At 45.0% G+C, this 19,434-nt stretch overlaps 1 protein-coding gene across 8 annotated transcripts in view; it reads right to left on the reverse strand.

The window, feature by feature from the left end:
* Positions 1 to 19,434, reverse strand: part of LOC129834415 (SH2 domain-containing adapter protein F-like) — a 121,888-nt gene that overhangs the window by 85,776 nt on the left and 16,678 nt on the right. For all 8 annotated transcript variants that reach the window (XM_055899368.1, XM_055899367.1, XM_055899371.1 and 5 more), the window contains exon 2: positions 8,506 to 8,647. In XM_055899368.1, coding sequence (XP_055755343.1) covers positions 8,506 to 8,647 — 142 coding nt within the window. The remainder of the gene's footprint in view (positions 1 to 8,505; positions 8,648 to 19,434) is intronic.

Here is a 19,434-nt window from a genome sequence, read left to right on the forward strand (position 1 = left end):
CGAAAAATATGACGGCTTGCAAGGACAACTGAGAAGAGATAAGATTAACGAATTGCTGGCGGGTCTGAGGAAACAGCAGTCAACTTTCATCCATAGCCGAGAAGTCAGTGAAGCAGCGGTAAAAGCCAGCTACCTAATTGCTAGCGAAATAGCATTAGCATCGAAGCCGTATTCCGACGTTGACTTTGTTAAACGATGCATGATGAAGGCGGCTGAACTTGTATGTCCCGAGAAGCGACAAGCTTTTGCCAATATTAGCCTGACGAGGAATACTATAGCAGAGAGGATTTCGGAACTATCGGCAGATTTAGACAGTCAATTGAAACAGAGAGTCAAGTCATTTATTGCATTTTCCGTGGCAATTGACGAGAGCACTGACATCACAGACGTGGCCCAACTGGCCATATTTATTCGAGGAGTTGATGAGACATTGACTGTTACTGAAGAGTTTCTTGAGTTGGTGCCAATGATGGACACCACAACAGCCGAGGACATTTTCGGCTCTGTCGTTGCTGCATTGGACAGAGTTGGAGTGGACTGGTCCCGCGCTGTCAGCCTGGCTACAGACGGCGCGCCATCCATGGTCGGAAAGAAAGCAGGTGTCGCGACAAAGTTCAAAGACAAAGTACAAGCCCTTAATGGAGGAGATCGTTTCTGGACATTTCACTGTATTTTGCACCAGGAGGCATTGTGTTGCAAGTCGCTGAAAATGGACCACGTCATGGAGGTGGTTGTTCGCACTGTAAATTTCATCCGGTCCAGAGGTCTGAACCATCGTCAGTTTGAGAAACTTCTCAGCGACAGCAACATTACCCACAGCCTGCCATACCACACTGAAGTGAGATGGTTAAGCCGAGGCGCTGTGCTGAGGCATTTCTTTGATCTACGAGAGGAAATCGGACAGTTCATGGAGAAAAAAGGAAAACCGGTGTTGGAATTACAATCTCAGGAATGGCTACGGGACCTTGCATTCTTGGTTGATATTACTGAACACTTGAACAATCTGAACAAAATGTTGCAAGGCCGCAAAAAAGTTGTCACACAGTTTTCTGACAACATACATGCATTTAAGTTGAAGCTGACTTTGTGGGAGATGCAACTGGCAAATGGCAACCCTGCTCATTTCCCCTGTCTGAGAGATGTGTGTGTGACCAGACCTGATGCGGACATGAAACGGTACAAAGACAAAATTGCAGGACTACTGCGGGAGTTTGAGAAACGTTTTCAGGTATTTGGTGAACTTAAGACAGAATTTTCAGTTTTTCGCTCACCTTTCACAGTTAAAGCTTCTGATCTGCCGGTCGAAATTCAGCTAGAGATAATTGATTTGCAGTGTGATGCAGATTTGAAGGGCAAATTTGCCTCTGTAGGTCTGGACAGATTTTATCAGTATCTACTACCAGGGTACCCCAAATTAACAGCCCTGGCTGCTAAAATTTTGTGCATGTTTGGGACAACCTACCTTTGTGAACAAATTTTCTCAGTGATGAATATCAATAAAACAAAAATGCGTTCAAGGCTCACAAACAAGCACTTAAATGACATTCTGAAAGTGACAGCTAGTCAGGACATGACACCTGGTGTTGATGCACTTGTACAGGCCAAAAGATGCCAAGTTTCAGGAACAAATACAAGTCCAGACTAGACTAACACCTTTAAAATGCTGCCTTAGATACTGTTTGCATTGAAAGAATACAGCTCTGTGAAGATGAATCCTTACTGTGGTGATTTAAAAAATGTGCACTTTAATGTTAGTCAGCAGCTTCAAAACAAAAGTTGTGTGATGGAATTCTACTGTTCATACAACTCCATAAATTTTCAGTATGTATTGTATGTGTATGTATGTTTCATGTATGAAGTTTACAGATTTACAGGACAGGCGAACACTTTCTTCATTACACATTTAAAATCACTCTCCTTAGTTTGTAAGGTGTACGCAGGGATTACATTTAGATTTTATATGCGTATGTGTAAGTGGTTTAAAATGTCCTTTCTTTAAAAGTCTCATTTAATCTTAAAGTGCATTACTATATTTTTCAGTACCAATTAAAGTTTTGTGCCTTTGTACAATCAGTGGGATCAGTTGCAATGCATATTTGTGAATGATAAAAGTAAATTGCACATTTGTCTAAGGAAATATGAGGTGTTTCATGAAATGTTTTGTAAAAGGATAGTTCATTAAATTTCAATATTTTCCTAATGTTCTTGTGCTTCTTTACACCAAAACAAAGGAAAGACATGATATTTTGGTTATTTATAGCAGAGTATGGTATAATTTTAATGGTCCGGCCCACTTGACATCTCCCTAGGCCGTATGTGGCCCACGATGCGAAATGAGTTTGACACCCCTGCTCTAGTGCCAGCATTAGGAAACTTTTCTCAGCAGCACTGAGTGAGTGATTTGAGCATGTTCCAGTTGGAGCTTTATGAGCAGTAGGTGAAAGCAGGTACTGCAGATCCTCTCCCATGAGTCAGCTAGGATGGTGGAAAAAGCCAAGGTTTCTGCTGTACTCATGGGTTAATGTCCACTAGATAACTAGGTGGGTATGACTGGGAAGTGAGGATGAAATGATCCGGAAAGACACACTGTACTGTGAGGCTGCTTTCGTAAATTCACCACAGAGACTCAAACTATTCCACACCTGCAGGAACAGTTCTGTCATGGTCCTTAGGCCCAGGGGCTTGTTTTCCCCTCACCTGAGGTGATGTGGCTTGGCCCTGTAGCAGCCCAGGGTTCAGGGTGGTGGTGGGTACTGGACACTGCTGCCTGTGTTTGCTCATCACAGCCCAGTCATGCCGGTTGTTTGCACAACGCCTCCCACACACTGTGGGAAAAATCTCATATGGCTGCCGGATTGGGCTGGGAAGGATGGGCCCCTGTGTGTGTGTGTGTGTGTGTGTGTGTGTGTGTGTGTGTGTGTGTGTGTGTGTGTGTGTGTGTGTGTGTGTGTGTGTGTGTGTGTGTGTGTGTGTGTGTGTGTGTGTGTGCCCACACACTCAGGGAGTGTCACGTCTATTACTGGAGTCGTTGAGAAATGGCCTGAAGAGTACAGCCCTGCAGTATACACACAGCCCTCTCTGTCTGCATGGCCCTGACTGCAAGTCTCAACAAATACAACAATATAACAGAGAGGAAAGGAGAGAGGAAAGGAGAGGAAAAGAGAATCCGCAAAATATGATTATTCCGTCTTCCGGCAGCCCCATCTGTAATTAGCTGGTGGTGGTGCACGTGAAGAATGGCCCAGCTGATAGCTTAGAACGTGTGTGTGTGTGTGTGTGTGCACATGCGTGCGACTGTGGGGTCTGCTGCATGGCTTGCCCATACACTCACACACGAGCACACACACACACGAGCACACGCACAAGCACACACATGTGATACACAGTATCTCTGCAGACTTCTGCAGGCCCTGCTGTAAGCCAAGCCAGTAAAAACAGAGAGGATTATGGATCAGACTTTACAGGTTAGTAAGTCATGACAAGCACCTCCAGCAGGTTCATAAATCAGATGGGGAGACTCCAGGGAGAGGGCTGGATTACACCTTACACAAACACACACACCTCTGTCAGCGTAACCGTTAGGAAAATGCCTGTGTAATAATCTACTCTTTATCCTAGGCCACACATCATACATTTCACACTGTGTGTGTGTCGCACAAGTCAAACAAAAGGATTATGGCATTACAAATCCAGCAAACAGCTATTTCTTATTAGCCCACTTCAGAATTAGTCATCACCATTTAACCCAAAACCCATGAAATCACAAACTAAAGTCAATCTACGAAAACAAGGACTGTAATAATGTACACTCCCTCCTACAGGGGTTATAACAAACAATCACTTGAGGCAAACAACAAATGTCTTTGCTCAGTGTTTAGTGCTACGCAATTATCAATCTGATTCCTAAATGCTAAACAATCAACAACTCACGAGGCCATTAAAATGAACAAAACATTTTGTCCCGCCGTCTGTTGAAGACAATAGAGGTTAAAACTACTTATCCTGCAGCAGAAGTATAGCCATTTCAAATATAGAAGACAAAGTTGAAATGAAAGCAGAGTTAAGTTAGCAATACAATGTAAAGGGCTTAGAGTTATCGAAGTACGTTTCTGCAGACACACTGAGCACAGAAACCAGGGCACAAACTAGCATCAGAGGTGGCATGGAAACATTCAAACCACTACACGCCCATGGCCGCAATGGTCTTCCTGGTGCGACAGTTTCCTGTCCTCGTGGTTATAAGAAGGAATCGAAAAAGAACATTCAGAACGGTCTAGTGTTGGGCGAACAGGCCATAACATACACACACTAGTATCTCAAAGCGAAGAAGACTTTAACAGGTATAGTTGGAGATGGCAGAGTTTGTCAGTGCAGGAAATGATGAATCTGATGGTGAACTCAATGAGGCATACAAAAGCCGTTCTGAATGGATGAGAATGGATGTACACATGAAGACCAGAACTGCAGAAAACAACCAAGTGGTATCTACAACCCCAGGGAGAAGACGACTGTACAGACTGGCTGCTTTGTGTCTTGGGTTGATGTGTATCCTACAAGCTACTCTCAATATCACCCTGCGTCTCCTCTACACAGACTCTTCAGAGACTAGCTACATCAACATGACCAACGTAAAAGACCAGTTACAGGTTGAGAGAGATGGTCTTCAGACAGAGCTCCCTGTACTGGAGTTGAACAAGCCTGGGATGGAGGCGTTTTAAATGTAGTTTGTACTACATCTCTACTGAGAAGAGAAACTGGGAGGAGAGCAGACAGGACTGTGAGGAGAGGAGCTGAGCTGGTGGTCATAAAACAGCAGAGAGGAACAGGTATTTGTCAACGGATTCTGGGAAGTCTGGATTGGTCTGACAGACAGAGATGAAGAGGAAGTCTGGATTGGTCTGACAGACAGAGATGAAGAGGAAGTCTGGATTGGTCTGACAGACAGAGATGAAGAGGAAGTCTGGATTGGTCTGACAGACAGAGATGAAGAGGAAGTCTGGATTGGTCTGACAGACAGAGATGAAGAGGAAGTCTGGATTGGTCTGACAGACAGAGATGAAGAGGAAGTCTGGATTGGTCTGACAGACAGAGATGAAGAGGAAGTCTGGATTGGTCTGACAGACAGAGATGAAGAGGAAGTCTGGATTGGTCTGACAGACAGAGATGAAGAGGAAGTCTGGATTGGTCTGACAGACAGAGATGAAGAGGGGGTCTGGAATTGGGTGGATGGCACAGCGCTTACCACTGAGCAAGTCGACAGCCTAATAGTAATCTAGGACGGGACGAGGACTGCGCTGAGCAATGGTCACGTCCTTCTTCTGTAGAAAAAAGCTAGCATGATGCACCATGCAGCGGAGTGCATTTCTGGTCCTGTGAGAAATCGGCCTAGACCTAACTAAAACTTCAAACCCAACTAAAGTTAAACTCAAGTCAACTACTCTCGAACAGGATGTCATTAACAAAGACATCAGTGCTAGTGCTTAGTTACGCAAATGAATATTGCTAAATAATTGTGCTTAAACATGCTCTGTGGATTTCAGTTACGGTATTGTTTATGTTCTCTTTCTCCATTTGTAGTAATTGTGTGTCAAAACTGTCATTTTCAAGTCGAATTAATAAACTATATAACTCTGAGATGTATCTCAGCTAAACTTTTCTTCAAAAGTTTGTTCCTGTGAGTCTGTGTGGCTGTGAGACTGGTGCGTGAAGAGACTCCGGGTTTGAGTGGTACAAACAAATTCAATCTATGGAGAAACCCGAGACTGCATTGAGGCTGGAGTCGACAAGCAGAGATGGGAGGGGGGGGGGGCAATAAACCAATATTAATAGAAACCAGTCTCATTTATCAATGATCCAGTGCCTCTAATTAATTAGATACACATTTTATATGAAACTACGATTCACACGCCTCTGAAGGTTTAAACATTACAGTCGCTTTTCTGTAGCGGTAAGCCCAATGCTCTTCAACAGTCTATAGAAATGTGGTCGGTGTGAATTAAAAACATAATCTGTCAGAAAACCATAAATAGGAGCGCTAGGAGAGTTGTTGATTTGAGTATTACAGCCAGTCGATGCACATCAGTGAGGTCCAGTAGCAGTGGACTGAGACGACAGAGAGAAAGTCAGGCTCTGATGTTAACAATGCAGAGGGTAACACTGCCGGGGAAAACCTATTTCAGCCTGGACACAGAGACAGAGACAGAGACAGAGACAGAGACAGAGACAGAGACAGAGACAGAGAGGGAGGGGAGAATTTCTGACCAGGCCTCACTCCAGTAAATCCCTCCACTGCCATACTGCAGAGATCTGGGCAGTGGCTCGTCTCCCTCTCCTTCTTCCTCTCCCGCCACAGAATTGTAGGACGCTAGCCTGACAAATATGCTCAACACTGCCAGTGCCAGAGCCTTGGCAGGACATTGGTCAATCAGGGGGAATATAGTAATTACACTGTCCATAGACAAAATACAAAGAATGGGGCCAATACAGCCATTTCAACCATCCAGTGTAATCCTGTGTGTGTGTGTAAATCAAAGTGTACTATTTGACACTTGCTTGATGAAACAATCAGAGTGAATCCGTCCTTCAGTGCTCTGCTAGTTTACTGTAGTTATCAACAGGATGGCAGAAGTGGGCTGAATAAATCCAGAAAACAGAACCATTTCAAATGCTCCCTGACAGCTCAGTCAAAACAACAGCAAAACTAGAACTGGCAAACAACCAAATAAACCACAAGGAATATGAGTCTCTGAACACAGCAGAAATAGACATGGCCATCAGTAAAACTGTATGACCCTTACAGACAGGGAGCTTTATTAATCGTGGAGGATATTTTCTGATGAGTGAGAAAATGTAAATGTTGGAGTAGTACATGCATGTCAAAAGGATCTCCAATCTGATGCAGATCTGACGACGTACACAGACATGAGTTACACACCGAGGACATTCATACAGATTTCTACGGATGTAAAGTTTATTCATGCTGTGTTGTTATGTCTTACAATGTGATTGCTTGATTACTCTGATTGCTCGCAATCCACATTCCTATCAACATTGTTGATTGGAAATAAAAGGTTTCCAATTCAAATGCAACAAAAATAAGGGCTTTATAGAAGAAGCCTGGCAGGGTTATGACCTGGTTTCAGTACGGCCCTCTAAGCTTCATCCACATGGGTAGGAAAGACCATAAACCAGAAGTCTCTGGTCACATTAAACCTTACTATTCAGCAGTGAGAAAAGGTCAGGGTTGAAGGTCAAACCAGTGAAACTGATGAAGACGAGAGATTGTCAGGAGGGCCATTAAGTCCTAGCTTGTCGTCAAGGTATGGAGCAGGAGGGATGGCCACAGTAAAGTGGTTCTGCCATTACACTGGGGAGAGAGGGCGGGTGAGGGGACGGGGAGGAAGATGGAACGCAACATGAGAGGTCAGGACCTTCTCATCTCTTATAAAAAACGCCTTGTCTTCTGAGCCTTGACATCCCTAATGGAACAGACCACTTGGTGACTGGTCCAAAGCTCCAGAATGTTCAGTGAGGGAATATGCTAACCGCAAGATTCTCCTTTAAATATCTTGGAATTCTGTGCTTGTTTTCTATATTCTTTGTTGATGTTGTTCTGTCTTTGCACACTGCATAATCATGTTCATTTTGACAAAGTTGTGGTGAGTAGGGTTTTTGCTGAATCCTAGCGTTAGCAGAGCTATTGTTGTCTCAAATCCATGTCTTCTTTCAGAGCAGTACGGTTGTCACCGAACATGACTAGCTCAAAGAAAAAATACATCTAAAGGCCTGTCTTTCCTGAAGATGTATTTACTGTGGAGGTTGTTTTCATATTACCTACCTGCTAGTAGAATGTATTCTGTCTATTTAAGAGCAAAACAACTGCTTTCAATTGTATTTCTGATACCCAGCTCTCCACAAAAATAATGTTGTGGTCTACCGCATCTGTCATGTAGCATGCCATCTTGGCCATCTGACCAAGTTAATTAGTGGCAAGCCAACAAACATAAGGTCAAGTGACACATGGTCAAGTGACATGCTAATTAATCCAAGATACCAGACAGTTGACCAACAAATACGGTCTGGTAGCAGTCATATTAAACACCACACTAAACCCAAACAGAGATGTCAGTTAGTGTGAGTTAGTAAGAGGTAGTGAGTAGCATTGCTTTGCACTGCTTAGATTTTTTTTTAACTTTGCTCTGCTCTGCCTAGCATGTTACCTCAGAGTGTGACGCCTCTGCCCTCGGGCTCAGCTGGCTCTGGCTGACGGCACCCGGTCAGGGTGCTCCAATTACAAAGCCACAAGTCCTCAACGGCTGATCGGGGGATACACGAGTCCCATCTCCCAAACGTCTGGAAAGACGAATGAAGGTGGCAACTGATAACTGACGAAATTGTATGCACTCACTACTCACTCTGGACAAGAGCGTCTGCTAAATGACTAAAATGTCAAATGTAATGTGCCGAGGTTTGAAGAGCCCAGGGGAGAACAGAGTACTGATCTACCTGCCATCATCTTCTGGGCCTCATAGGGCTCCATGTAGCCATCGTTCTCTGTGCTGGCCTGGGTCACCTTCTCTGTGGTGGCCTGGGTCCCCCCTTCCTGCTCCGCATCAAACGGGTCTGCATAGTCATCCAGGATAATGAGCTGGAGAGAAAGAGAGGGAGGGAGTGTGGAAGGGTGGGGATGAGAGTAGGTGAGAAAAGATTAGAATACATTTAACTGCTCTGTTTAAAACCACAACACATTCCGGAGCCCAGGGAGTTACATTTTCTCCTCGTCTCCTGCCTCTGCAATGTAACTGGAACCTTAGGAGAGGAGTGGAGGTGACCGTATTAGTGATAGTACCCGTCTGGGCTCTGCAGGAACATGTGATCTCCACACGTCACAACACCCAGACAAGAGATTGAGAGAGAGACATAAATAACAGTCTTTTCTGCCGTGTGTCTCAGTTCCACCATCTCCTCTTTAGACTTCATGCTCCCTTCTACATCTAATTATACCGTGGCACTCTGACAGTGCCGGCTTTTCAAAGAGCGGGGAGAAAAAGAGGACAGCCCACAACTGGTAAACTGTCTTAAAGAGAAACAATTCTGCAGATGTACAGGGATTTGGCAGCGAGCCATGGCTAATTGCAGTCCTGCTCTCTTTACTAAGAATTTCTTGCAGAAGCTGGCAATTAAGTGGACATCCTGTCCTGAGCCCCAGAAATACAGCCATATCTTAGGGTATCAAAATGACTGTCCACACACACAGTTTCAGCATCTCTGGCCAGTGCAATTTCCTGAGGCCCAAGAAAACTGTTCCCCTTCACGTACAGAATTCTATTCCAGATAACAAAGTAAATATTTCAAGTTCTCTTCCTTCTGCCATGTTGGACAGGGACTCCAAAGAGAGAGGCAGACCAAAGGGGGTTTGGACCAGAGAGGTGTTGGACTGACTACTACTAGTACCAGGAGGTGAACATACATTGGCTATCTTCAGTTGGGACTCTTCAGAATCAATAGTGGTGCCAATCCGTTCACCCAGCGGGCAGACAGACGGACTGGAGGAGTGGGGGGGGGGGCTGGGTCCAAAAACTGAGAAACACCTAAATTGAGACCTACCCTGACTAAGTCAACACACACACACAAAATGTGCAGACAAGCATACTGTACATTTGCAAGCACACACAGGACACATTTGCACAGACAATCACACACATGCAGTCAAGCACACACACACGCAGTCAAGCACACACACGCACACACAGGAAAGGAGTCGATTGGCACTACACCCCATGAGTCATACATTAGCAGGAAGGGGTTGGTTTTCATTCTAAATAAGCTCTTCAGTCATCTAGTGGACAGAGCTGGGCAATCCTAGGGTGAACTAGACTAATGCATGCCATGGCTGTACCGCCAAAAAACCAACTGTCCTTAAACACAACCACAGCCCTTCCTCCACACCCTTCTCAGAAATACAGCCCGCAGGGGAAGACACCTGCCAAGCCTCCCAGGTGGGGACTTTAAGGGGAATTGAGGAATCCAGTACAGTACGATCCATATCTAAAGCATTTCCCCAACTCCAGGTTTTGACAACACCTGGGAAAGCACCGTCCTTCCCCTTCTGATCCAGTTTTGATTTTACTGAACAAGATACGATATACAAAACTGAAACCTTTCAAAGTGCAACGCATTAAAGAGTGAAAAGTTCACCTTGGATGATGCAACCCTGCGTAGGGTAAGAGGAGCGGATGATTTATAGGAGGAAGGCGGCATATGCTCCAACAGATCACCTACACAAATCAGTAGATTAGTCACTAGACAGGTTTAAAAAAAAAGACCCTTAAATGTGCGTCATACTGGCTAAAGTGTGGTATACACCAATGGCCTGCCTCCTGCTTTTCCATCCGTTTTCGGGACATAACATAAGTAGGACTAGTTTGCCACAGCGTAATTATGGGTTCCTCCTCTGTTTTTCTTCTGTGATATTAAAAGAGGAAATGCAGCCAATGTTTTTCTACCACAAATATAATACATCTCCCGCACAACTTTAATTCAGCCAGTCAGGTTACAGATGTTCCTGTCCCTGAAGCATTCAACGGTTACAAATGGCATGTTTCCGTCACATGGAGTATCTTTATCCACTTCACACTATATACCACCTTCGGTCTGTTTCCATATGAATACAGTAGCACAGCCCAAACCAGATACTAAGTAATCCTGACCAAAACAGGGGAGAGTGTACTTACAGCCAGCCCAGTCTGAATGAACACTTTCCATGTGGGAGAGAGCAAGAGAGAGAACCTCAGTGCATTAAGCTGCCTCTGGAGGGCAGGCAGCAGTGTATGCCAGGAGCCGTCTGTTTGTCCACGTGGTAAACCCAGCAGAGAAACCCTGGTTTAGTAATTAAAGTAAACTATGCCTTATGACTGGCATGCCTTCAACCCCATACTTACTATATCTTAGTGTATATGAAAGGAGATATTCAACGACTCATGTCAGTGCCCTCCTCAGAGGGCACGATACCTGACAGTAGGACAGTTCTACTCTACGTCCTCATTCTACACCTTTCCCTTGTTAGTGTACTGCCACAAAGCTGTAGCTAGCTTAACGACGGATGGCCGCCGTGCCCACAAACATTATATTGGATTGTGTGGTCCTGTCATCAAACAGCAGGGACCAAAAAAGATGTATGTATTAAACGAAGTGGAAAAGAACATTGCAATCAAGCCAGACATACTGTATATTTAGCCCTGTGACTGGTCTTATTCGCTCAAATCATTTTTCAGTGAGCCGATGAAAGCTCTTTTTAGCACGTGGTAATGTTGCTGCTGCTGAGGGAGAGAGGAGAGCCATTCTGCTTGTCCTCTGGAGCCTGAAGCTGAGGTTGATACTGAGGCTGGTTCTGGATGGCAGCGTCCTGCCTCCCACCACCTCTCCTTATCCCTTAATACTAGCTACCCCACCAGATTTTCATATTTTAGAACTTTTTTTCCCCCAGATATTTTAATTTGTGTCGACAGCGATTTCTCTGCCTAAGATGCCAAGAAACAGCCTTTAAAAAACATAGAAAAGAAGCAATGGAATGGGCACACTACATTCCATTTGATATTTCTCCACATCAATCTTACAGTTCCATATCCATTATTCAGTAAAAATGTATTTAGGGGAAACAAGCAAACAACTCAGTGCAAATGAAAGTAAAAGTTGGCAGTTACCACACTACTTGGGTGTTGACTTTCCCTGCCTTGGGCCACATCTAAAAAGTATTTGGGAGGAGGGGTTCAATTAGTGTTTTGGGGAGTTACCCCTTCTCTGTAATGGTCCTGCCACACTGCACTAATGCTACCCAGCTGGAGGAGTAAGGGAACATGGAGAGAGGGGACCATCAGAGACGAGGCTCTGCTTGCCTGCCTGCTTCCCGGGGCCTCCCTGCCTACCAGTTTCCCTGCCTGCCTCTCTGCCAGCCCGCCCGCCTCCAACCCTCCCTGGCGGCCTGCTTGCCTAGGGACCCACCATCTGTCTGCTGGCATGTCAGGACCACAGCCAAGCCACCACATGAAAGTCAAATTCACCCACAGTGAGTGCAATACTGCAGTGCTTCTATATAGAGTTCTATACTGTATGTGAGCTTTTCTAAGCAGAGATGTAAGCTGTGAGTAACCTAACAAAGCAACCTTGTAGACTTATGACATCTCGCCTCCCCCTGGAAGCAGTCGGGACATATCACCACACTGCAGCAGCACCGACAGAACATACTTACTGACTCCCAGCCTGGTGTCGTGCTGAGCTACCAGGTTCACCAGGTCTTACAACTGCAGCTGCTTAGATAGCCAGTCAGTCATAGTAGGAGAAATAGCCCCACACTGCTTAAAATACATTGCAGCTCTCAAGGAATGAAATCTATTTCGAATCAGTGTGAGCCTAGTGAGAGCATTATCTTAGGAGAGAGAGTGTAACAGGCACCTGCCACTTGGCATTCCACACAGTTAGCAGAGAGAGAGCTTCTGAGATTACAATTCAATTGGGCTGCAGTCCTCCATTATTTATTTATTTAACCAGGTAGGCCAGTTGAGAACAAGTTCTCATTTCCAACTGCGACCTGGCCAAGATAAAGCAAAGCAGTGCGACAAAAACAACACAGAGTTACACATAAACAAACATACAGTCAATGACACGATAGAACAATAAGTATACAGTGTGTGCAAATGAAGTAAGGAGGTAAGGCAATAAATATGCCAATAGTGGCGAAGTAATTACAATTTAGCAATTTACACTGGAGTGAGATATGCGCAGATGAGGATGTGCAAGTAGAAATACTGGTGTGCAAAAGAGCAGAAAAACAAAAACAAATATAGGGATGAGGTAGGTAGTTGGATGGGCTATTTACAGATGGGCTGTGTACAGCTGCAGCGATCGGTAAGCTGCTCTGACAGTTAGTGAGGGAGAAGTCTCCAACTTCAGGGATTTTTAAAATTCGTTCCAGTCATTGGCAGCAGAGAACTGGAAGGACAGGCGGCCAAAGTAGGTGCTGACTTTGGGGATGATCAGTGAAATATACCTGCTGAAGCGCGTGCTACGGGTGGGTGCTGCTATGGTGACCATTGAGCTGAGATAAGGTGGAGCTTTACCTAGCAAAGACTTATAGATGACCTGGAGACAGTGGATTTGGCAACTATTATGTAGCGAGGACCATCCAACGAGAGCATACAGGTCGCAGTGATGGGAAGTATATGGGGCTTTGGTGACAAAATGGATGGCACTGTGATAGACTGCATCCAATTTGCTGAGTAGAGTGTTGGAGGCTATTTTGTAAATGACATCGCCAAAGTCGAGGATCGGTAGGATGGTCAGTTTTACGAGGGTATGTTTGGCAGCATGAGTGAAGGAGGCTTTCTGCGAAATATGAAGCCGATTCTAGATTTAACTTTGGATTGGAGATGCTTAATGTGAGTCTAGAAGAAGAGTTTACAGTCTAGCCAGACACCCAGGTATTTAAAGTTGTACACATATTCTAAGTCAGAACCGTCCAGAGTAGTGATGCTAGTCGGGTGGGCGGGTACGGTCAGCAATCGGTTGAAGAGCATGCATTTCGTTTTACTAGCATTTAAAAAGGTAGTTGGAGACCACGGAAGGAGTGTTGCATGGTGTTGAAGCTTGTTTGGAGGTTTGTTAACACAGTGTCCAAAGAAGGGCCAGATGTGTACAGAATGGTGTCGTCTGCGTAGAGGTGAATAAAAGAATCTCCCGCAGCAAGAGCAACATCATTGATGTATACAGAGAAAAGAGTCGGCCCGAGAATTGAACCCTGTGGCACCCCCATAGAGACTGCCAGAGGTCCGGACAACAGGCCCTCCGATTTGACACACTGAACTCTGTCTGCGAAGTAGTTAGTGAACCAGGCGAGGCAGTCATTAGAGAAACCAAGGCTGTTGAGTCTGCTGATAAGAATACGGTGATTGACAGAGTCAAAAGCCTTGGCCAGGTCGATGAAGACGGCTGCACAGTACTGTCTTTTATCGATGATGGTTATGATATCATTTAGGACCTTGAGCGTGGCTGAGGTGCACCCGTGACCAGCTCGAGAACCAGATTTTATAGCGGAGAAGGTACGGTGGGATTTGAAACGGTCGGTGATCTGTTTGTTCACTTGGCTTTCGAAGACTTTAGAAAGGCAGGGCAGGATGGATATAGGTCTGTAACAGTTTGGGTCTAGAGTGTCTCCCCCTTTGAAGAGGGGGATGACCGCGGCCGCTTTCCAATCTTTAGGAATCTCAGACGATACGAAAGAGAGGTTGAACAAACTAGTAATAGGGATTGCAACAATGGCGGCCGATAATTTTATGAAGAGAGGGTACAGATTATCTAGCCCAGCTGATTTGTAGTGATCCAGATGTTGCAGCTCTTTCAAAACATCAGCTGTCTGGATTTGGGTGAAGGGGAAGCCTAGGCCAGTTGCTGTGGGGATAGAGAGCTGTTGGCCGGGGTTGGGGTAACCAGGTGCAAAGCATGGCCAGCCGTAGAGAAATGCTTATTGAAATTCTCGATTATCGTGGATTTATCAGTGGTGACAGTGTTTCCTAGTCTCAGTGCAGTAGGCAGCTGGTAGGAGGTAATCTTATTCTCCATGGACTTTACAATGTCCCAAAACTTTTGGGAATTAGTGCTGCAGGATGCAAATTTCTGTTTGAAAAAGCTAGCGTTTGCTTTCCTAACTGACTGTGCGTATTGGTTCCTGACTTCCCTGAAAAGTTGCATATCGCGGGGACTATTCAAAGCTAGTGCAGTACGCCACAGGGTTGTTTTTGTGCTGGTCAAGGGCTGTCAAGTCTGAAGTGAACCAAGGGCTATATCTGTTCTTAGTTCTACATTTTTTGAAAGGGGCATGCTTATTTAAGATGGTGAGGAAAGCACTTTAAAGAACAACCAGGCATCCTCTACTGACAGGATGAGGTCAATATCCTTCCAGGATAACCGGGCCAGGTCGATTAGAAGGGCCTGCTCGCTGAAGTGTTTGACAGTGATGAGGGGTGGTCGTTTGACCGCGGACCCATAACGGACGCAGGCAATGAGGCAGCGATCGGTGAGATCCTGGTTGAAAACAGCAGAGGTGTATTTGGAGGGCAGGTTGGTTAGGATGATATCTATGAAGGTGCCCATGTTTATGGATTTAGGGTTGCACCTGGAAGGTTCCTTGATCATTTGTGTGAGATTGAGGGCATCTAGCTTAGATTGTAGGACGTCAGAACTAGGAAAATAGACCAATATTCTTTCTCCCACACCATCACATGCAGACCAAGTGGATCTAACAGGCAATTATCATATCTGGGGCCATAAAAGGGGGAACATTAAAGTCTTAGTTTGTGGTCATCGTATAGGATGATAGGGTTTTGGCAGTATGCTGCACCAATGTATAGCTTCCCCCCCACATCCAAACTCTATCGAGTTAACTATGCCATTCCATCATTGACATTTCATAAGCAAAATCCAACTCCTCGCTATAAACACTAAAAAACAAATAATAACAAAAGTAAACTACCTTTGGATGCATCAGATAGTCATGTGTGTGCATGCGTGTCTAATGACAGCCAGCGCCGCTGCCAGCCATCTGAGTAGCCACCTGAATGACCGGTGACAGTCATGTAATGTGGCGACGTTACATGGAAATGTGACAAATGTCACAGCTGGTCCAGAAAGGATGAGGGATGTCAGAGCTACTGGGGGCTGAAGCCTCCCCCACCTCCCCCCCTACCAGACCACCACAAGAGTCGACATGCTAGAGAAGGAGGGGAGAGGAGAGGAGGAGGGGGAGAAAAGGGACTGGCATTTGTGATTTATGTCTCCACGCCACAGAGGATTTGAGCCACTGATAACCTAATACAACTCAGGGCTTAGCTGCTTGATTTAATTAGGGCGTTTCAAAGGGCTCTTTTTTGCTGCCATAACTCTTTTGTTCTTAAGTTTGAAAACATGATATCAGAACTGTTTACGCTCCAGCATATGTTTACACTCCTGTTTAGACAAATATTAATTTAAAAACAGATAACATCACACTGCCTATTGCTGAATGCTGACTGCTCCAACGTATCTTCAACTAGAAATACAGGATACACGCACTCAGCTCAGTTCCAGTCATCTGAAGCTAACAGCTTGGCATCAAACATTGCCACAAGGCAATTTACTAAAGCAGAACCAATTGCAACCTGTGTTGTTGACACAATACAGCCACTATCAATAAGATACTTGTATGATTCACAGATGGGAGAGGAAATCTGGTCAGGACTCAATGGAACCTGATTGAGAAGCATGATTCCACCTGGGGGCTATATTCCTCTGAAAAGACTGTATAGATGGAGCTTTCCCACAATCTAGACGTTAATGAAACTTTATTACGACATCTCCTAATAGACCAGGGTTGTTGACCTGAGAATCAGCATGTGGCTCTATGGGCCTCAACAAGGACGTGGCAACGCCAGCCCTGAATGCCTACTTAAGAGCCAGGGAAGATAGCTGCTAGCTAATCAAATGGATGTTTTCCATGAGCACCCATTGTTTTCAATCAGCCACAAGCAATAGAAGCTACAGTCGAGCAACGCTAAGTGGAGGAGAGCACTTCTCATAAGTAAAGCGAAATCATGTTTGTCTTCTTGCAACTGAATTAATTTGTCAGCTTTGCTTTTAGCCTTATTAAAACACTCTCAAACTCAATGTTCCGAGCATAAAGCATGTTGCTTGATTAGGAAAGACTGAAAAAAAAGAGACAAATATTAATGGCTAGAGAAGACCTGTAGAGAAACAATTTAGAGAAAAGCACACAAAGCGTTCAAGAACTTATTCTGCTGTTCAGATTATAGATAATTAGTACATGTGGTGACACTGGGTACAAAAGAAAACATATTTAGACCTCAATTCTCCGCAACATCGCCCAAACATGCATTTCCCCAGTCATAGATGACTTGCTTTAAAGGGAGAGAGGATTTAGGAAAGAGTGCAGCACATGCTACTTCAACCAGCATGCTCCCTGTGGCGAGGGGATCCGTTCCAGCATCTCCCTTCTTTGCACTCCAATGTGTTCAGCCATCATTCTCGCGTGTCTCTCCGTCTTTCCCCCAGTCAGACATCTGTGTTGTTCAAAGCACAGCTCACACTTTTTCATGTTAACCTATTTATTAGGTCTCGTTAAAGATTCAGACCACATGAAGCAGGCTTCTGTAGATCTCTGGGCTGCTGCACATGTGGGGTGGCTTTTCACACGCCAGCCGGGAAAAGCCCGCTCTTTTGGCACATGGAGAAGTGGTTTAGTGCGTCATTGATCATATACTTTGCATGGGAACACTTCCAGACGCACGGACAGTGACACTGATACCCTGCAACACGGGTCGGTGTCACAGCGAGAAAAACATCAGAGCTGCATTATAAAAATGGGCGAAAAGAGAACAGCACTTGATACTTCTCCTTGAGATAAGAGGTAGATCACACCGCTGTGGGTTATGCAGCAGGCAGGGCTATTCAGACCTCACAGGAGTCATGTTTTCCCACACACAGGAAGGACAGACACACTACAGTCACACTGTAAATCATATTGATCATCAGCGGAGGGATGATACGCTCATGATAATATCATTATACTGAAGATTTGTACTTTCATGACATGTCACGCTGATGATCCCTTCAGAAAAAAACTGGATTTTCCTGCTATGAACAATGCATTCTACATTTGTGAGGATGTTTTACCAATGCAGTTGAAAGTTAGTGACAAAAGAATGTTACACTGACAGTCTGCCACAGTATCAGCTTTATGTTTTTTCTCTTTATCCCTGAAGTGAGAGTCAAGGTCGCAAGTCGTTTCTATGACAAATGGCATGTGGGTCCTCAAAATGTTACCAGGGAGCTGCTGCACAAACTTCTTCTGTATTCGTTTTTTTAAAAGCACTTTCTATTCTCATTCCAAGGTTCTAGAAACCCGAGTGACACAAAACATATTTCGTAACGCCGAGCCAAGAGGCACATGAACAGGAAAGCACTTTGGACAGCAGAGCAGCAGGCTACTCACTTGAGGCTGAGCCTTAAAAATAATAATAAATAAATGACCCATTTTCATTTCATTTGAGCTTACTGGGCCTGAACAGGTGCTTCTCTACTTCGAATGTAATATCATCTAACGTCAGGCCAGAAACCCAAGCACAATGCTTCACCGTCCTCCTAGTCTCACAGGAATCCCTGCTGTACTCTACCTTTCCCGTATGAGCCCCTATTTTATCCCCTTTTTTAGCCGATCATCCCCTTCTATGAAAGAATGTCTCTTTTCAACTCTTTCAGTTCTCTGTGCATTCAAGTGTGACTAAGTCTCACCTTCTCCCCAGAGAGCCCTTATAGCACACGGAGGACATCGGCTGGAGGGTGGCTGGCCCACATTCAGGCACTCTTCATATTCAACAGATATTCAAGATTAACACTTGAGGATACGCTTGACAAAATCCAATTTCCTTTCTCTGCTCTCTTTCCCTCTGAAATAGATTTATGACTCCTTGAATTTAAGGAAGAGGGAGTAGTGGTTAAGTTGTGTGGAGGAATGGGCCCGTTGTTGGTCCACTAGAGGCATAAAAGGCTGAGGCACACACACACACACTTACAGTAGTTTTGTTTGCAAGAAACAGCCTTTGGTAAATTGTGGTTTGCTATGCTAGGGAAGGACAGGAGAAAAATGACAACTACAAAAAGTAACGCTTGACATAAAAACAACAATGTGAATCCAGTGGGCATGACCTTTTGATTTGGGTGTGTGATTTATATAGAGTAGGGGAAACAAAACGAGGCAGGCCCAGGAGCCAGCTGTACATAAACAAAGCAGGGAAGTTTGATGTGACGAGGATGACTTGATTGCGGTCGGAAGCGTGGCCTCAGATAGCCTTTGTGTGGTGAGCATGTACAGAGAACGCGGCACGTCAAACCCAACAGCTCGGAGACGGTCAATGGAACTTGCAGGCAGGCAGGGTGGAGTCTGTCACCCTGCCATCGCTACGGGGCTATCCACCTCCCAGAGCAGGAGGGGAGAGGGAAGGAGTCTTTACACGGACTTCACTGCAGCCTGACCTGACTAGGAGGTCCCTAACAGAACACGACACCACAGCTTTGTATTGACAGTACAATGTCACAATCACAAACCCCTTGCCAGTACAGTGTTCTCAAGCTGCAACATGAGGAAATATTAACCCTGCCTGGTTATATTGTAGCACAGATGCGAGAGCAGAGTCAACATTCCCAGACTGTTTGAGAGTGGCGAGCTAGCGGAGACTTGCCCAGCCCCAGTCAAAAGGGAATGTCACCAAGTTGTAAACACTTCCCGTCAGGAAGGGAGCACTTCCTTAATCCTGGAGCAACCCTCTTGTTCCTTATTTTCCACCAAACAAAAGCAGACAGTCAGTGGACTGGTTGCTTTACCTTTGGTCC

This window comes from Salvelinus fontinalis, chromosome 35 (genome assembly GCF_029448725.1).
Source record: "Salvelinus fontinalis isolate EN_2023a chromosome 35, ASM2944872v1, whole genome shotgun sequence".
Taxonomy (NCBI): domain Eukaryota; kingdom Metazoa; phylum Chordata; class Actinopteri; order Salmoniformes; family Salmonidae; genus Salvelinus; species Salvelinus fontinalis.